Here is a 20,677-nt window from a genome sequence, read left to right on the forward strand (position 1 = left end):
TTGTACAGTTATTTAGTATTTATTCCTATGCTGATTCATGCAAGTCAACCTTTCTTTCATATACATATAACAATTATGCACCCTGGGGACATCCCAAATGGGACCCTATTCCCTATAAAGTGCACTACTTTTGACCAGGGCCCGTAAGGCTATGTGCAAAGTTACTGCACTATTTAGGGAATAGAGTGTTGTTTAGTATGCCGACTGGGTCTCTGCTATGGGCCTGGCTTGCTGTGTGTTGTAGTATTATGCAGAGAGCTAATGAAAGGAATGTTTTGGGATGTGTCTGTTAGACAATGGAAACACAGAGTTCTCTTGCTGTGTCTGTGGGTGGGTGTGAATGACATGTAAATGTGAGTCTATTTAACCACAGAGAACTCAGTTGTCAATGCTTTTTTTATAATATTATTTCTAATGTATTTAACTATTTGTAATATCAATGTTGACATTTTATGAAACATTTATGAGAAGTGTATTAGTCACTTTAGTATAAGAAAATAAGGTTTTGTGAAGTACTGTCATTCTCATTGATGTAATTGTCATGTGAAAAGCTATTTACAAGTAGAACAAGTTATGATTTATTTTTTTTGCCAGCTGAGATGGTCAGTGAGTCCACTGAACTCTCCGGCCGTTTCTACTGGGTATGGTCACTACACGGTCACTACATGGTCACTACACGTCAGCCATATTGGAATTATCAGGATGCAGTGCTGTTGTGTCAGTGGTTACCGAGAGTAGGGCGCTAGAGCGCGGTGTTGTGGAGAAACAGAAACGGAGAGGGAACCACACACAGCCAGACGGTTATTACGGGATTGGAACACATATTTGCAGGATAGGAGACCGGTTAACGGAAATAGTTGAGTTGGATCTTCAATAGTAAAGATATACGTGAGTATAACGTGGCCTTGTACAGTTTTGAATGATGTGGAGGATATTAAATAACTTTAACATTAGCCAGTTAGCATAGTAAGACCCCAGTCATTGACAATGGGTTGCAGTGAGAGTCGGAGCATTCAGTTAGCCTACTTTAATTTGCGTTTTTGGTGAAGAAAACATGGTTTCATTTGATGGCGAAAAGGGGAATATAGCCTTTATGCAGATAAATATGCATGTTTCTGTAAACAGTGGTGCAGTGTCCGAATCTCTCACGCCTAGGTGCAAGGTTCAGGGAACACAGCATGTCCTATTCAAATAGTGTGCAGCGAGTGGCTACATTTCGAGTGGCAACATTAGGGAAATGATACAATGCTAGTTTAAAACAAAAAAAAGTGATTACAACATTGTTACGATGTTACAAATTGTAACAACTCTCATGGTTGTTTGGAGAGCTCGCTACATTGTATGTCAGTCATTGCATGATATAGTTCTGTAGCCGGCTCAGCCCCAGCCATTCTGCATGCTGTTGTTTAAAGGACCTGAGTAAGGTATAACGTTACTTGCAGGGGAAGATTAGAGGAGACCCCAGTATCCTCTGTATTTGACACGCTGATGGAATTACACAAGTCGAGGATAGACTGTTCCTTATTCCACTTGTTTAATAACAAAAAACTGCTAAACTCCATAGGCAATTACAAGGCAACAACTATATTACGATGTAACAAAACATGTATAATAACCGTAATTGTGTTAAGAGGTTCACAGATATTGAGCTTTCTTCAGTTACTGCTACAGTGCAAACAGGAGAGACTGCTCATAAACTGTAATGATTATTGTTTTTTTTTTTACAATGAGTTGCATTGATTTGTTGACTCTGCGTATGATTGCAGGCAAGCAGCATGGTTTTATCTGCATGCCTGAATCATCTATGTGTTTGTTTCCACGATCAGTATCATTGTTGCCGCCGTGCATGCTGGTGTAACAAGTTAAAGCTAGTGTGTGAAGGGAGGAGTTTGGAAGCCAGAAGGAGGAGGGCCAGGTGTGTTGGTAAGAGGGTGTCAGGTTATCAGCTCAGTAGCACTGACAGAAGTGATTTGCACCAGTTGGAAATACTCTTACATGTAAATAGCCTACAAATATGCAGTTCTGGAATATCCTGGGCTGCGGAAATGGAGGTACGTGTGCTATATTTATATCCATAATACAACTGACCGTTTTTGAGAAGCAGTGGTAGGCTTGTTTGGCTGAGAACTGAACGCGTGTCTGTCTCAAGAAGAGTGAGTCAGTGTGCCTGAGATTAGGGCAGGAATTTTCTCATGTCATGGCCGTGCATGCAGTTGCATGTGAAACGTCACAGACAGGTAAAAGTTGTTTGTAGCATGAACATCATGTTACTAGTGACATCAGGCATTTTTTTGTAGAGGAATCATACAGGGGTATAGAGAGCAGGAGAACCGTACAGAATGTTGTACTGAGTGTTCAACCCTCAGAAGAACCCATAGCCTACCTTGTTTGTCAATGTTACCTGATAAATTCCAGGACACCGATGTATACCTCAGAGAATGTGCTGCTTCAGGGTTCGTCTTCTGATATGAGTCATCTCGTCACATCTAATGGCTTGTAATAACCAGAAATATCAGCAGTTATAATGTGGGTATGAGAATAGATGTCTATGCTTCTGCCCATGATGATACGGGTACACACAGTGCAATATGTGCCATACACTAACTAACCCTATAGATGTGGTCTTGGTAGAGTAGGCAAAACGATGTGAATGAAACCACACAGTCAAAGACCTGGGTTTCTTTCACTTCCATGTCCTGACAACAATAGTCAAATCAACTGTAGTCAAATCAACTGTAGTCAAATCAACTGTAGTCAAATCAGTAGTCAAATGAAGGCAGAGATTGTCGACAAATGTAAGCCCAGATTTTGTTGTGTAGAAAATGTTCCTTTTGATGTCGACATAGCCCCTCCAGAGGGCGATCCAGCTGTTATGTATTGCGTCACAATGTTTTGAACAAATTCCAATCTCAGGCATAGACAAGCCTTCCGTTCAGTTAGATTTGAGATGATCAGATGTTCACTGCCATTGTATGTTTTACAGGTCCACCGATTATGATTTTTCAACGCCGATACCGATTATTGGAGGACCAAAAAAGCCGATACAGATTAATCGGCCGATTTAAAAGAAAAATGTATTTGTAATAATGACAATTACAACAATACTGAATGAACACTTATTTTAACTTAATATAGTACATCAATAAAATCAATTTAGCCTCAAGTAAATAATGAAGCATGTTCAATTTGGTTTAAATCAAGAAAGTAAAAGTGCAATATGTGCTATATACGAAAGCTAACGTTTTAGTTCCTTGCTCAGAACATGAGAACATATGAAAGCTGGTGGTTCCTTTTAACATGAGTCTTCAATATTCCCAGGTAAGAAGTTTTAGGTTATAGTTATTCTAGGAATTATAGGACAATTTCTCTCTATACCATTTGTATTTCCTTAACCTTTGACTATTGGATGTTCTTATAGGCACTTTAGCATTGCCAGTGTAACAGTATAGCTTCCGTCCCTCTCCTCGCTCCTCCCTGGGCTCGAACCAGGAACACATCGACAACAGCCACTAGCTCTCAAGCTTAGCCTTTTGTTAACAACACTGTCATCTCAGATTTTCAAAATATGCTTTTCAACCATAGCAAAACAAGCATTTGTGTAAGAGTATTGATACCTAGCGTAGCATTTAGCGTAGCATTTAGCGTAGCATTTAGCGTAGCATTCAGCGTAGCATTCAGCGTAGCATTCAGCGTAGCATTCAGCGTAGCATTCAGCGTGCAACATTTTCACAAAAACAAGAAAAGCATTCAAATAAAATAATTTACCTTTGAAGAATTTCAGATGTTTTCAATGAGGAGACTCTCAGTTAGATAGCAAATGTTCAGTTTTTCCAAAAAGATTCTTTGTGTATTAGAAATCGCTCCGTTTTGTACATCACGTTTGGCTACCAAAAAAAAACAAAAATTCAGTCATCAAAACGGCAAACTTTTTTCCAAATTAACTCCATAATATCGACTGAAACATGGCAAACGTTGTTTAGAATCAATCCTCAAGGTGTTTTTCACATATCTCTACGATGATATCGTTCGTGGAAGCCTGGTTACTTCTCTCTATCAAATAGAAAAATAGTTGCACCTGGCGTTTGCGCACCAATTTCGACGCAGGACACCAGGCGGACACCTGGCAAATGTAGTCTCTTATGGTCAATCTTCCAATGATATGCCTACAAATACGTCACAATGCTGCCGACACCTTGGGGATACGGCGAAAGTCTAAGCTCACAGCCATATAAGGAGACAATGGAAAACAGCGCCTCAGAAATGTTGCTCATTTCCTGTTTGAAGTTTCATCTTGGTTTCGCCTGTAGCATCAGTTCTGGGGCACTCACAGACAATATCTTTGCAGATTTTGAAACGTCAGAGTGTTTTCTTTCCAAAGCTGTCAATTATATGCATAGTCGAGCATCTTTTCGTGACAAAATATTGCGCTTAAAACGGGAACGTTTTTTTATCCAATAATGAAATAGCGCCCCCATAGTTACAACAGGTTAACTGACTTGCCTAGTTAAATAAAGGTATAAAATATATATATTTTAATCGGCAAATCGGCGCCCAAAAATACCGATTTCCGATTGTTATGAGAACTTGAAATCGGCCCTAATTAATCGGCCATTCCGATTAATCGGTCGACCTCTAGTATGTATTTACATTACACAGATCCAGATTGATAATATGTATATGAAGGAACAGGCTAACCTTGCAATCTCAGTTTGCCTCAGGTCTTCAAATGCTCAACTTATCTATGTGGATTCATCGATGGAATTTGCATTAACCTGACTTTCATGTTATTGTGTAAAAACCCACATTGACACTTTTTCAATATTTGCCATCTGTTTGTAGTTATTTCTCTGTATTGTGATGATAGGCCCTCAGTGGGGAAAAGAGGCCTACTGAGCTTGCTGAACATGAACACCTTTTTCATTTATTATTGAACCTTTATTTAACAAGTCAGTTAAGAAGAAATTCTTATTCACAATGACGGCCTACCCCGGCCAAACCCTAACTTGGGACCACACTGGGCCAATTGTGCACCGCCCTATGGGACTCCCAATTACGGCCGCTTGTGGAATCGAACCAGGGCCTCTCGCTCTGAGATGCAGTGCCTCAGAGCGCTGCGCCACTCGGGATACCTACTGTACTCTACCTGACTTTCCAGAAGGCTTTTTAAACAGCACGTATCAGGCAGAACACAGATCAGTGACAGACACAATTCATTATGGATCCCTTCTTCAATATTGACCTTGGCAGGGCACTCTGAGCAAAGACTATCGAATACCTTGTCAAATCTTGTTGTTTTAACATAGGTTTAGAGATCTGCTGTGTAAATCAGCCAGCAGCGATTCAATGACGAGTGGAAGGGGAGTTGAATTGTGTCTTCTGGGGGGAAAGAAATGCCTGGAAAGCCCATCAACAGTGATTTATTCCAAACACTTATGTAAACGTGAATGTGTGTATTGAGACAACAAGGCTGTCAAGTGTAAAGCATTATAATACAAGCAACGCAAGATCTGGAAGCAAAAAGGTTTTATACTCTGTCAGGTAGTCTTTACTAAGAATATAGAACCATCAGTCAATAGTGTTCTTCTCAAGAAGAACGGTGGTCTGTAGTTAAAGAACTACAGGGAATGGTCTTAGACTTATTAGTCCAATGGAAAGTGCTTGTGGGAATGACTTTCACTAAACTGCAGTCTTAGAAAAACGGGTTCTACCTGGAACCAAAAAGGGTTCTTCAAATGGTTCTCCTACGGCGTCAGCCGAAGAACCCTTTTAGGTGTGTATTGCAAATAGAAGTACTCAAATAGGCTCTAACCCTCAGTGATTTATGGTGCAGATCTCACAAGTCTACAACACACCTTAGGCTTGAATAGTGAACGTCTCCCCCCTCTCTCTCTCTCGATGTGATATGGTCTTTTGTTGGAGATGGTCTCTAACCCTCAGTGATTTATGGTGCAGCTCTCACAAGTCTACAACACACCTTAGGCTTGATAGTGAACGTCTCCCTCTCTCTCTCTCGATGTGATATGGTCTTTTGTTTGAGATGGTCTCTCGAAACAGCTTTTAAAAATTAGATGATACCAATGGGTTAACCGAAGTCTGGAGCTTTTACACAATTTGACAAATGAGGAAGCTCTGGCCTCCCAGGAATTCAGCGCTGAGACCACAGCATACTGTCACACCCAGCTCTTATCAAGTCCCTACTGGGATGTGAAGACCAAATGACCCAACTCAATTCCTCTGAGCCTACACCTTTTGTTACAATGCTTTCTTACTCCTTTTAGTATGTGTTGCATACCGCCACCAAGTTATTTATGTTGAACAGCAGCACACACTCACTGGGCACAGATTTGGTTGAGTTGTTAACTAACGGGTGAATTCAACAGAAAATGTCCCCATGCCATTGGATTCATTGATTCAAAGTTGGGTGAAAAAAGAAGAAATTGCCTTATGTTGATGAATTCAAATTCAATCAGTTTTACATTGATTCAACATCACCTAAAATTATTGGATTGGAATGATGTGGAAACAACGTTGATTTAACTAGTTTTTGCCCAATGGTCCATGATCTCTGTGGGAAGTAGAACTAGCTACCATAATCCATGACAGAATTACATTAGAAAATACAGTATTGCAATTGGACCTGCATTGCAGATGGCTTGTTATAGCAAACACACCCTAAACCAATCCAGTCAAATTTGATTATGTGATTAGCAAGAGAAATTATGTAAATTGCAACACTGACTCAATTGCATTTTTTTATTTTCTCCTAGAAAAATAACCTGAGGTTGAACTGATCGTCAAGGTGGCTGCTGTCATCTCTCTCCTTGAATGTATTATTTTTTAATTTCCTGTTAATTTATAGAATGCAAACAACTAGTGTTATTCAGTGAGACTGAAATATTTCTACAACTGGTAGATAGAAATGTATTGAATGAAACTAACATGATAGCCAATTCTACCAGACTGATAATCATGTATGTTCTAAGCTATACATTTCTATGTGACCATTCTGTTCAGAGAATGCTGAAGTGATGTTCTGCTTAACAGGATCTAGATCTCTTACTGTAGTCATGTCTGACAGTCTGAGGCTGGAGGAGAGTGAGTGTATTTTTTACATCACTGTAGTTTATACAGCTAATCTTCAGGGCCCAGTTCAAAAAATAAATATCTTTCTGGATTTCACCTATCGGACAGGATTAAATGCATAGACATTTTATGAATAGAGAGGACGAATCATTGACTTGAATGGAGACTCCCATTCTATTCATTCTATTTCTATTAATTGAGTCCTATCCGATAGCCGACATACAGATAGATCACTTAAAAAAAAAAAACTGGTCCCAGGCCAACAGGATTACTCTGCTAGAGCAGCTGTTAAATGATTACCACTCAAGAATGATTTACCTTGTTTTCATTTACATTAGGTTGAGTTGTCAACTAATGTGAAATCAAGCAAAAAAGTCACCTTGTCATTGTATTTAACAGTTCGGTAAAATAAATACTAAATTCCCTTAAGTAGATGACTTTTTGCAAATCCATTCAGTTTTCCACGTTGATTCAAATCGTCACATTGAAGTTTTTCATTGAAATGACGTGGAAACAACATCAACCAGTTTTTGCCCAGTGGGATGGTGCCAATCGTCCTGTCAGGTTTTTTGTGTTGGCCAGGGATGTTTCATATACTGTGCAATGTAGCCTGATTGTGTTGAGACCTACAGAGGGTTACTATTAGTGCTCTCTTGTCAGTAATATAATTTAGAATTTGAATAGTACAGGCTAGGAGAATTGGGAATTCAGCAGTACTGTACAGTTTGAGTCAGACTGTGATTGGTGACCATCCCCTCCCCTGTACCTCTCCTTGGCAGGATCAGTGTTGTCTAGGTGAGTAAATTAATGGTGTGACAGAGCCCTAGCATTGTGCTGAGTCAGACGTAGGCCATGTAAAGTCCTATAGGACTATCCACATACACACAGCCACACATACAGTCATCTGTTTAGCAGGCTGCTGTCTCAGTAAGTCCAGTACACATCACCACTGAACAATCACCCAGATCAATCAAACACGCCAGGTCTGCTGCAGTGCATCAATCCAGTCTGCTCTAGGGGAATCAGGAGGAGTGTTGTAGTCAGTCAGTAATGACAGTTGACACTAGGGTGCTGTGTTTGGAGTCTGACCCGTTCGTTCCCTCCTCTCTACACCATTCACTTTAACACCATCCTGCAGGCAGATTGAGGGGTGATGAGAGAGAAAAGGTCCAGTTCCCAGGACCACAAATACAAATTCCATATAGACACCGTTGCCCTAGAGCAGTGGTTCCCAAACTTTTATTGTCCGTACCCCTTCAAACATTCAACCTCCAGCTGTACCCTCTCTAGTACCAGGGTCAGCACACTCTCAAATGTTGTTTTTTTGCCATCATTGTAAGCCTGCCACACACACTATACAATACATTTATTAAACAAAGAATGAGTGTGAGTTTCTGTCACAACCCGGCTCGTGGGAAGTGACAAAGAGCTCTTATGGGACCAGGGCACAAATAATAATATAATAATCATCATCAATCATTTTGCTCTTTATTTAACCATCTTACATATTAAACCTTATTTGTTCTTCAAAATTGTGAATAACTCACCACAGGTTAATGAGAATGGTGTGCTTGAAAGGATGCACATACTTCTGCAATGTTGGGTTGTATTGGAGAGAGTCTCAGTCGTAAATCATATTCCACACACAGTCTGTGCCTGTATTTAGTTTTCATGCTAGTGAGGGCTGAGAATCCACTCTCACATAGGTACGTGGTTGCAAAGGGCATCAGTGTCTTAACAGCATGATTTTCCAAGGCAAGAAACTCTGAGTCCAGAAATCCAGAAATCTGGCAGTGGCTTCTGATTAAATTCTATTTTCACAGAACTGCTTGTTGCAATTTCGATGAGGCTCTCTTGTTCAGATATCGGTAAGTGGACTGGAGGCAGGGCATGAAAAGGATAACGAATCCAGTTTTTTGTGTCATCCGTTTCGGGAAAGTATCTGCGTAATTTCACACCCAACTCACTCAGGTGCTTTGCTACATCACATTTGACATTGTCTGTAAGCTTGAGTTCATTTTCACACAAAAAAAAAACATACAATGATGGAAAGACCTGTGTGTTGTCTTTGTTAATGCAGACAGAGAAGAGCTCTAACTTCTTAATCACAGCCTCAGGAGAGTCCCTGTAATCCCAGATTCAGATCATTCAGCCTAGAAAAAACATCCCCCAGATAGGCCAGTCGTGTGAGAAACTCATCATCATGCAAGCGGTCAGACAAGTGAAAATTATGTCAGTAAAGAAAACTTTAAGCTCATCTCTCAATTTAAAAAAACGTGACCAATACTTTGCCCCTTGATAACCAGCTCACTTCTGTATGTTGTAAAAGCGTTACATGGTCACTAGAGGTCGACTAAATAATCGGAATGGACAATTAATTAGGGCCGATTTCAAGTTTTCATAACAATCGGAAATTGGTATTTTTGGACACAGATTTTTTAAATTTTTTACATTTGTTTTTTTTACACCTTTATTTAATCTTTATTTAACGAGGCAAGTCAGTTAAGAACACATTCTTATTTTCAATGACGGCCTAGGAACGGTGGGTTAACTGCCTTGTTCAGGGGCAAACAACAGATTTTTACCTTGTCAGCTCGGGGAATCAATCTTGCAACCTTACAGTTAACTAGTCCAATGCTCTAACCACCTGATTACATTGCACTCCACGAGGAGACTGCCTGTTACGCGAATGCAGTAAGCCAAGGTAAGTTGCTAGCTAGTTAAACTTATCTTATAAAAAACAGTCAATCAATCATAATCACTAGTTAACTACACATGGTTGATGATATTACTAGTTTATCTAGCGTGTCCTGCGTTGCATATAATTGATGCGGTGCGTATCGTTGCTCCAATGTGTACCTAACCATAAACATCAATGACTTTCTTAAAATCAATACACAGAAGTATATATTTTTAAACCTGCATATTTAGCTAAAAGAAATCCAGGTTAGCAGGCGATATTAACCAGGTGAAATTGTGTCACTTCTCTTGCGTTCATTGCACGCAGAGTCAGTGAATATGCAACAGTTTGGGCCGCCTAATTTTCCAGAATTTTACTTAATTATGACATAACATTGAAGGTTAGGCAATATAACAGGCATATTTAGACTAATGGATGCCACCCGTTAGATAAAATACGGAACGGTTCCGTATTTCACTGAAAGAATAAACGTCTTGTTTTCTAGATGATAGTTTCCGGATTCGACCATATTCATGACCCAAGGCTCGCATTTCTGTGTGTTATTATGTTATAACTACGTCTATGATTTGATAGAGCAGTCTGACTGAGCGATGGTAGGCAGCAGCAGGCTCGTAAGCATTCATTCAAACAGCACTTTCGTGCTTGGAGTAGTTGTTCCCCTTGCTCTGCAAGGGCCGCGGCTTTTGTGGAGAGATGGGTAACGCTGCTTCGAGGGTGGCTGTTGTCGATGTGTTCCTGGTTCGAGCCCAGGTAGGAGCGAGGAGAGGGACGGAAGCTATACTGTTACACTGGCAATACTAAAGTGCCTATAAGAACATCCAATAGTCAAAGGTTAAGGAAATATAAATGGTATAGAGAGAAATAGTCCTATAATTCCTATAATAACTACAACCTAAAACTTCTTACCTGGGAATATTGAAGACTCATGTTAAAAGGAACCACCAGCTTTCATATGTTCTCATGTTCTGAGCAAGGAACTGAAACATTAGCTTTCTTACATGGCACAAATTGCACTTTTACTTTCTTCTCCAACACTTTGTTTTTGCATTATTTGAACCAAATTGAACATGTTTCATTATTTATTTGAGGCTAAATTGATTTTATTGATGTATTATATTAAGTTAAAATAAGTGTTCATTCAGTATTGTTGTAATTGTCATTATTACAAATAAAACAAAAAAATCAGCCGGTTAATCTGTATCGTCTTTTTTTGGTCCTCCAATAATCGGTATCGGTATCGGCATTGAAAAATCATAATCGGTCGACCTCTTAATGGTCACTGTCCATATCAATGCATACTGCAGAAAATAAACGAGAGTTCAGGGACCTTTCTTTAACAAAGTTAACCATTTTCACTGTAGTGTCCAAAACGTCTTTCAAGCTGTCAGGCATTCCCTTGGCAGCAAGAGCCTCTTGGTGGATGCTGCAGTGTACCCATGTGGCGTTGGGAGCAACTGCTTACACATGCGCTACCACTCCACTATGTCTCCCTGTCATGGCTTTTGCGCCATCAGTACAGATACCAACATGAGCTGCAGCTAGGTTTGACTACATACGGACCGGACCGTTAGTGGAATTCCCGCAAGAGAGTAATAGTTCATGTGATTGCATGTTAATTATTTAACTAGGCTACCTGTATTTGACATTGTGTTGTTATTTCTCTGAACACTAGATAGTTTCATTTTATTTTTTGGCAGTGAAACAAGGTTACTCAGGCAAGAAAAAACCTCACCCAAATGTATAACCCCGTTGGAAAATATTAATGTACTGTTTGGAAATGATGAAGACATAAAAATAATAGAATGTGAATAAAAAATAAATAAATGTGAATCACATTTTTATTTGGTATACCCCCGACGGCATTGCGAGGACCCCTGGGGTTTGGGAATACCTGCCCTAGAGCACACACAACTATACATCCCTCAGCCTGAACGTCAGCTCCACAGGTAACTTCCACAAAGCTGTGAACGATCAATGCCATCAAAAGGAACATAAAATTCGACAGACCAATTAGGATCTGGCTAAAAATATTTGATTCAGTTATAGAGCCCATTGCCCTTTATGGTTGTGAGGTCTGGGGTCCGCTCATCAACCAAGAATTCACAAAATGGGACAAACACCAAATTGAGACTCTGCATATAGAATTCTGCAAAAATATCCTCCGTGTACAACGTAAAACACCAAATAATGCATGCAGAGCAGAATTAGGCCGATACCCACTAATTATCAAAATCCAGAAAAGAGCCATTAAATTCTCCAACCACCTAAAATAACCTCTCTTGGTTTTTCAGATATTTTCACCATTGCAGCATCGAGAGTTTTGTCCTTATAGCCTCGCATTTAGAATTTCTGTCTTTTTTATTTGAGCTTTGCTGTCAACATCTGTCTGGTGGCCACAGATTCATTTACCCACACAGCTGGCTATATAGTAGACCATTCTTGAGGGGAAGGGGATGCATACTGTCAACGTAGCAGGGTATTGCAGTCTGTGGGCTTTGTGTTTAAGTCTGTGTGTAATGCATCATTCTCTTTGATGATCCATAAGTCCAGGTAGTTTATTTTTCTCTCATCAGTCTGCATGGTGAATTTTAGGTATTCAGAGCTCTCGTTTAGTAAAGTTTGGAATTCATTTAGTTCCTGCTGACTTCCTTCCCAGAGCACAAAGACATCATCTGTGTATCTCTTCCATAGGAGGATTTTAGAAAGTAGGGGGTACGTCTCTGTTTTGTAAAGGAGTGCTTCCTCAAATTGTCCCACATACAGGTTTGCATAGTTGGGGAAAAAGGGGGAGGCCATGGCTTCCCCTCTGAATTTGAAAGAAAACGTCTGACTCAAAGACAAAGTAGTTATTGAATAATACCAGTTCAGTAAATTGTAAAATGTATGGAGCCAGGGTAGAGTCTCTCTGCTGAAGGACGTGCTGCAGCGCCTGCAAGCCTCCAGTGTGTGGGATGTTAGTGTACAAGCTAACCATATGTCTGCTACAGTGGGAAAAGATAGAGCCATGACAAAACAAGGACATAAAACTGCTGAACGCCGATAAGGCTTCCTATTTAAAAACAAGTATTGAGAACAAGCTATGAAAGGTTGCTGGATCGAATCCGAGCTGACAAGGTAAAAATCTGTCTTTCTTCCCCTGAACAAGGCAGTTAACCCACTGTTCCTTGGTAGGCTGTCATTCTAGATAAGAATTTGTTCTTAACTGACTTGCCTAGTTAAATAAAGATTTAAGGAAGGAAGGAAGGAAGGAAGGAAGGAAGGAAGGAAGGAAGGAAGGAAGGAAGGAAGGAAGGAAGGAAGGAAGGAAGGAAGGAAGGAAGGAAGGAAGGAAGGAAGGAAGGAAAAATACTGGATTATGGTGCCATCCAGCGAAAAAATAAATATTCCGATATTGTCAAAATGATACGATATGATATATTGTCAAAAATAATATCCCGATATGTAACTATCGATTTTTTTTTCTTCTCCCCAGCAAAAAGTAGTGCACCTTGTAGGGAATAGGGTGTAATTTGTTGACTAGTCCCCGTCATATTCATATGAACACGTCTAAAGAAAACCTTTATTAACCATTCATTCTCTAATACAAACAAAACAGTGGCATTTCATAGTCACATCAATATTACATGATAGAACCATTTATTTTGATCAGTGAGGGGGGAATATACAATCACTGTACCATATAATTGCTAACTTCTCTCAGTTTCTGGCTTAGTTTCCTAGGTCATGACTACGTCCATGTCATTTGAAGCCCTGGCGCTCAACATGAAACATTTTCAAAAACAACTGAATTGACTTATTTCCATCTGAAGTCTTACATCATGAATCACTTATTTATTCACTGCTGTTTTCTCAGATCATCTCTCTATCATCTCCTCCGCTGTGCTTTCTGCTGAGACAGGTTTAGTCAGGAATAATGAGCATTATGATTAACTGATGAGCTTAGCTGCTCCTGGCTCCTCACTGATAGCAGGACCACTGTCTGCCAGTCGGTCAGTGGAGGCTGCTGATGGGAGGACGGCTCATAATAATGGCCAGAACGGAGTAAATGGAATGGCATCAAACACATCCATGTGTTTGATGTATTTGATACCATTCCACTCATTCCTCTCCTCTGCAGCCATTACCACGAGCCTGTCCTCCCCAATTAAGGTGCCACCAACCTCCTGTGCTGTCTGTCTGTCTGTCTCTGTCTGTCTGTCTTTTCATCTGTCTAATAATGTAGCCAGCCCTTCAGTATCCCACCCTAAAGAAGCCAGTGAAATTCTGATGTGGTATCTAGTAGAGGTCGACCGATCGACCGATTTCAACGCCGATACCGTTTATCGGAGGACCAAAAAAGCTGATACTAAGTAATCGGACGATTTAAAAAAATAATTAGACTGACTGCAGACAGGCAGACAGGGAGCGCTGTGCTGAATCCAAAACACTGTGTGTGGACAAAATAGCCTAGACTGCTTAATGCTTATTAAATTAGGGCTAATCAATTGTAAAGTCATCAGAAACAGAAGCACATCCTCCTCCCTGTGTCAAGATTGGGTGCGTTCCATCCAGGATTAATCCTCTTTCTTTCTTCCTTTCTACCACTTTCACCACCATCTCTCCAAATCAATTCATGAGTCACCAGCCTGCTACCATCATGCTGGCCTTTAAGAAATGTCCAGTACCATCAATGGATAATGTTACTACTTGAGATGACAGTCACCGTTACATCACCTGAAACAGCAAAGGTTCTGTGCAAGCAGGCCAAGACCCCAGTGCCTTTGGCAGTGCAGTCTAACAGCCTCTGGGCTGTGCTGAACAGATGACCTCTAGGGGGCTGTATCTGCACAGGTGCTGCTGGCTACTGGCTTCTGGCTGGCCTCCACAGTCAGCTCATGTAAATACCCTGAGTAATGCCATCCTAACATACTTCTCTCTGTTTCCCTTGCAGATATTTCCAGGATATCATCATACTACGCTGGTATGTACCGGGGGATTTTACCCTGGCAGCAAAGATTCTGTCATTTTATGTTATTAGTGCTATGTGTATTTTACCCTGGCAGTAAAGATTCTGTCATTTAAAGTTATTAGTGCTATGTGTATTTTACCCTGGCAGTAAAGATTCTGTCATTTAAAGTTATTAGTGCTATGTGTATTTTACCCTGGCAGTAAAGATTCTGTCATTTAAAGTTATTAATGCTATGTGTATTTTACCCTGGCAGTAAAGATTCTGTCATTTAAAGTTATTAGTGCTATGTGTATTTTACCCTGGCAGTAAAGATTCTGTCATTTAAAGTTATTAGTGCTATGTGTATTTTACCCTGGCAGTAAAGATTCTGTCATTTAAAGTTAATAGTGCTATGTGTATTTTACCCTGGCAGTAAAGATTCTGTCATTTAAAGTTAATAGTGCTATGTGTATTTTACCCTGGCAGTAAAGATTCTGTCATTTAAAGTTAATAGTGCTATGTGTATTTTACCCTGGCATTAAAGATTCTGTCATTTAAAGTTATTAGTGCTATGTGTGGAGTGCTGGTTGAGTGTGTGCAGTTATTATAGAAAAAGGACAAACTGCACCTAGACTTGCTCTAGATGAGTGCAGCCAGATTGTATTCTACATGTTGTTCCCTATACAGTACGTACAGCTATTCCACATGTTGTTCCCTATACAGTACGTACAGCTATTCTACATGTTGTTCCCTATACAATACATACAGCTATTCTACATGTTGTTCCCTATACAGTACATACAGCTATTCTATATGTTGTTCCCTATACAGTACATACCGTTATTCTACATGTTGTTCCCTATACAGTACATACAGCTATTCCACATGTTGTTCCCTATACAGTACATACAGCTATTCCACATGTTGTTCCCTATACAGTACATACAGCTATTCCACATGTTGTTCCCTATACAGTACATACAGCTATTCCACATGTTGTTCCCTATACAGTACATACAGCTATGTGACTCTGTTAGCTTCCTGGAGGGGGCCCATGGCTGAAGCTAAAGGCATGTCTTCATCTCCTGCAATCAGCATTTCTCTCTGATTCTTCATCAATATTTAATTGTTTGAACAACATGTACTGGAGAAAATGATCTATTGGAAAATATCAGTATTAGTTGCAGTAAACATCTCTGCAAAGGAATGAAGGAATGAAAATCTCTTCCAGTTTGATAGCTATTTAATTTCTCACCAGACTTACAGTTTTGACTTAAATCGTCTTGAAAATCTACGGCAAGACCTCAACATGGCTGGCTAGCACAGCCTGTTCTCATAGTTTCACTTTGGAATTGCCATAATTGGATGAACGTACATTTTTGACCCATTCATTCTGTGTGTTTACAGGGTAATTCTGTGTGTTTACAGGGTAATTCTGTGTGTTTACGGGGTAATTCTGTGTGTTTACAGGGTTAATTCCGTGTGTTTACAGGGTAATTCTGTGTGTTTACAGGGTTAATTCCGTGTGTTTACAGGGTAATTCTGTGTGTTTACAGGGTAATTCTGTGTGTTTACAGGGTTAATTCCGTGTGTTTACAGGGTAATTCTGTGTGTTTACAGGGTTAATTCCGTGTGTTTACAGGGTTAATTCCGTGTGGTTACAGGGTTAATTCCGTGTGGTTACAGAGTTATTTTCGTGTGTTTACAGGGTTATTCTGTGTGTTTACAGGGTTAATTCCGTGTGGTTACAGAGTTATTTTCATGTGTTTACAGGGTAATTCTGTGTGTTTACAGGGTTAATTCCGTGTGGTTACAGAGTTATTTTCGTGTGTTTACAGGGTTTAAACAGAAACAACTCAAAGGGTAAATGTGCCTTTTTCATTCAGTATCATCAAGTACTCTCCCTGCTTGTGAGAGAATTGTGAACTGCCGTGGCGCAGGGGTCTAAGCAGTGTGCTCAGGCTCAGAGCCTTGTGAGAGAATTGTGAACTGCCGTGGCGCAGGGGTCTAAGCAGTGTGCTCAGGCTCAGAGCCTTGTGAGAGAATTGTGAACTGCCGTTGCGCAGGGGTCTAAGCAGTGTGCTCAGGCTCAGAGCCTTGTGCCATTGGGTTATTTTTTAGTGTTATTTATTTATTTATGTAGCTCCAACAAAGGCATATATCCACATCCTTCACATGTCCCAAATCGAAGGCTCTTTCTTGTGACCAGCCTGGTCCAGCGATGATCAACAACCAACTTGACAGAGCTTGAAGAATATTAAAAATAATTATGTAATGTGTAAATATTGTACAGTCCAGGTGTGCAAAGCTCTTAGAGGATTACCCAGGAATACTCACAGCTGTAATCACTGCCAAAGGTGATTCTGGTAGATATTGACTCAAGGGTGTGAATAGGGTTTTCACTTTGTCATTATAGAGTATTGTGTGTAGATGGGTGAATTCAGGCTGCGACACAACAAAATGTTGAATAAGTGAAGGGGTATGAATACTTTCTGAAGGCACTGTATGTATGTATGGAGCTGGAGCCCATTATTCTAGACATAATGGGGTTTCTAAGCTGATATCTAGGGCTCGGAGGCAGCCATGTTCCCTGTGCGAGTGTGTTGCGACAGACTATCAGTGGAAACATCTCTAAATTCTCTCTGTACTCACAGGGTTAGGACGGAGCTGGCTGTGAGGACAGACAGGTTAAGTGGTTAGTTGTGTACAGTTAAATAACATCCAGCTGATTGGTTGTGTTGATCCATAGTCAGTCAGCAGTATTGGAGAGTCGTGGCCTGGCCAAGACTGGATAACTGCACCAAAAGACGGTATCATCTGACAGACTGACGTCCTCTTGAATGGGGTGCAGTATAAACAGAGTATGAACCATCCTGCATCAGTTATACAGTACATACCGACACTTTTACCAGGGTTCATATTAGAGGTCAACCGATTATTTATTTTTTTTAACGCCGATACCGATTATTGGAGGACCAAAAAAAGCCGATACCGATTAATCGGCCGATTTTTTTTTCCTATTTATTATTTATTTGTAATAATGACAATTACAACAATACTGAATGAAAACGTATTTTAAGTTAATATAATACATCAATAAAATCAATTTAGCCTCAAATAAATAATAAAACATGTTCAATTTGGTTTAAATAATGCAAAAAGAGTTGGAGTAAAAGTGCAATTTGTGCCATGTAAGAAAGCTAACGTTTAAGTTCTTTGCTCAGAACATGAGAACATATGAAAGCTGGTGGTTCCTTTTAACATGAGACTTCAATATTCCCAGGTAAGAAGTTTTAGGTTGTAGTTATTATAGGAATTATAGGACTATTTCTCTCTATACCATTTGTATTTCATTAACCTTTGACTATTGGATGTTCTTATAGGCACTTTAGTATTGCCAGTGTAACAGTATAGCTTCCGTCCCTCTCCTCGCTCCTACCTGGGCTCGAACCAGGAACACATCGACAACAGCCACCCTTGAAGCAGCGTTACCCATGCAGAGCAAGGGGAACAACCCCTCCAAGTCTCAGAGTGAGTGACGTTTGAAACGCTATTAGCGCGCACCCCGCTAACTAGCTAGCCATTTCACATCGGTTACACCAGCCTCATCTCGGGAGTTGATAGGCTTGAAGTCATAAACAGTGCAGAAGCACATCGAAGAGCTGCTGGCAAAACGCACGAAAGTGCTGTTTGAATGAATGCTTACGAGCCTGCTGCTGCCTACCATCGCTCAATCAGACTGCTCTATCAAATCATAGACTTAGTTATAACATAATAACACACAGAAATACGAAACTATCATCTCGAAAACAAGATGTTTATTCTTTCTTTATCTAACGGGTGGCAGCCATAAGTCTAAATATTCCTGTTACATTGCACAACCGTCAATGTTATGTCATAATTATTTAAAATTCTGGCAAATTAGGCGGCCCAAACTATTACATATTCACTGACTCTGCGTGCAATGAACGCAAGAGAAGTGACACAATTTCACCTGGTTAATATTGCCTGCTAACCAGGATTTCTTTTAGCTAAATATGCAGGTTTAAAAATATATACTTCTGTGTATTGATTTTAAGAAGATTGATGTTTATGGTTAGGTACACATTGGAGCAACGATACGCACCACATCGATTATATGCAACGCAGGACACGCTAGATAAACTAGTAATATCATCAACCATGTGTAGTTAACTAGTGATTTTGATTGATTGATTGATTATTTTTTATAAGTTTAATGCTAGCTAGCAACTTACCTTGGCTTACTGCATTTGCGTAACAGGCAGTCTCCTCGTGGAGTGCAATGAGAGGCAGGTGGTTAGAGTGTTGGACTAGTTAACAGTAAGGTTGCAAGATTGATTCCCCGAGCTGACAAGGTACAAATCTGTCATTCTGCCCCTGAACAGGCAGTTAACCCACTGTTCCTAGGCCGTCATTGAAAATAAGAATGTGTTCTTAACTGAATTGCCTGGTTAAATAAAGATTAAATAAAGGTGTCATTTTTTCTTTCTTTTTTCGGACAAATTGGTGTCCAATAATACAGATTTCCGATTGTTATGAACACTTGAAATCGGTTTTTATCACCTTGTTATGTAGTGTTGTTTTGGCCTCTTATGTGAATGGATGGTGTCCCTGGTTCTGTGTCTGATTTGAGGTAGACAGACACACAGGCTTGAAGCATCTGTTTTCCGCTTGAAGAAAGCAATGCTGCAGCACCTTGGCGTTGCTTGAAGGTTAGTGTGATTTAGTGGAAGGTTTTAGTTTGTGGAGAGCTAGGCTAGATCTGGCTGTGATAAATCACTGCTTGGTTACATAATGAAAGCTGTTCATGGCAGGTGCAATCTACTCTCTTTGTTTCAGCTACAGGCCCAGAAAAACATGTTGCAAAAACACACACACACACACACACACACACACACACACACACACACACACACACACACACACACACACACACACACACACACTCACTTCTGAATGTTTAAACGGACCATAGAACTGCCTGTGTGTGATGTGTGTAATGAGTAGAGTGAGATTTGTCTCTTGATTGGGTTTGTTGTTTTCATGTCGGGGTGATTCACAGCCACAATTAATATTGTTATTTGTTCTTCTCTAGTTTTACAGACATCTTGAATAATTGTCATGGTAATTGCAGCAATTAAAACATTTTGTTGGTCTCACACTATGTCCCAAATTCCCTATATAGTGCACTACTTTTGACCAGAGCCCTATGGGCCCTGATCTAAAGTAGTGTACTATAAAGAGACTAGGGTGCCTTTTTGGATGAAGCCTTAAAGTGTGTTAATGCGCTCGCTGAAAATTAGGAATTGATGTAGCACCCCTTGAGAGGAATTGATTGAATTCAATTTATACTGGGTGCATGTGGAAAAAGGATGTACTATAGACAGAAGGCCTATACTGTGAAAGAACCCAATGACAACCAGATCTCTCTCCTCTCTATAGTGAATAATTGAGGTTGTGCCTGTGCTGGAGAGAACTATAGAACAGCACCATCCTGTAGAGCTGTTGAGGTAGTCAGTGGGTACAAACCAGGCCGTCTGTCTGTTCACAGAGTTTCAATTGAGTGGAGTGACTAAACACATCAAACTATCGTTTTCTGGGTCAATCATCTGTCAAACTCATTCCCCAAGTGTCAGGGGGTTTTCACTCCCCCGTTGTACATGATTGATGAACTAAGGAAGATCACTGATTAGTAAGGAACTCTCCTCACCTGGTTGTCTAGGAGACGCTAGGCCCCCCATGGAATGCATTTGACCCCCCCGGCTGATTTAAATGATCAAAGCTTGATGATACCATTGTGTTTTGCAGCAGGTTTAGAACTGCTTGTGTATGTAATAGTCTAGGCCTAATTCATGCATTATGACGTTATTCCATAGAACCTCTGTTCTGTTCTGTGATTGGTGGAATCAAAAGGCTCCATTGCCACTAAGACAGGGAGATAGCTG

General features: G+C 40.2%; 1 protein-coding gene across 2 annotated transcripts in view; it reads left to right on the forward strand.

Moving 5' to 3' along the window:
* Window positions 1-702: 702 nt before the first annotated feature.
* Window positions 703-20,677, forward strand: part of LOC110520760 (focal adhesion kinase 1) — a 149,498-nt gene continuing 129,523 nt past the window's right edge. Inside the window, exons 1-2 of one of the 2 annotated variants that reach the window (XM_036966028.1) lie at window positions 703-888; window positions 14,715-14,744. Coding sequence is in view for 1 of the 2 variants with exons in the window: in XM_036965972.1 (XP_036821867.1) it covers window positions 2,015-2,051; window positions 14,715-14,744 (67 nt within the window). In the remaining variant the exon portion in view is untranslated. Of the gene's footprint in view, window positions 889-1,928; window positions 2,052-14,714; window positions 14,745-20,677 lie in introns of those variants that run through there. The other variant, XM_036965972.1, reaches the window with a different exon arrangement.

Source organism: Oncorhynchus mykiss, chromosome 3, assembly GCF_013265735.2.
Source record: "Oncorhynchus mykiss isolate Arlee chromosome 3, USDA_OmykA_1.1, whole genome shotgun sequence".
Taxonomy (NCBI): Eukaryota; Metazoa; Chordata; class Actinopteri; order Salmoniformes; family Salmonidae; genus Oncorhynchus; species Oncorhynchus mykiss.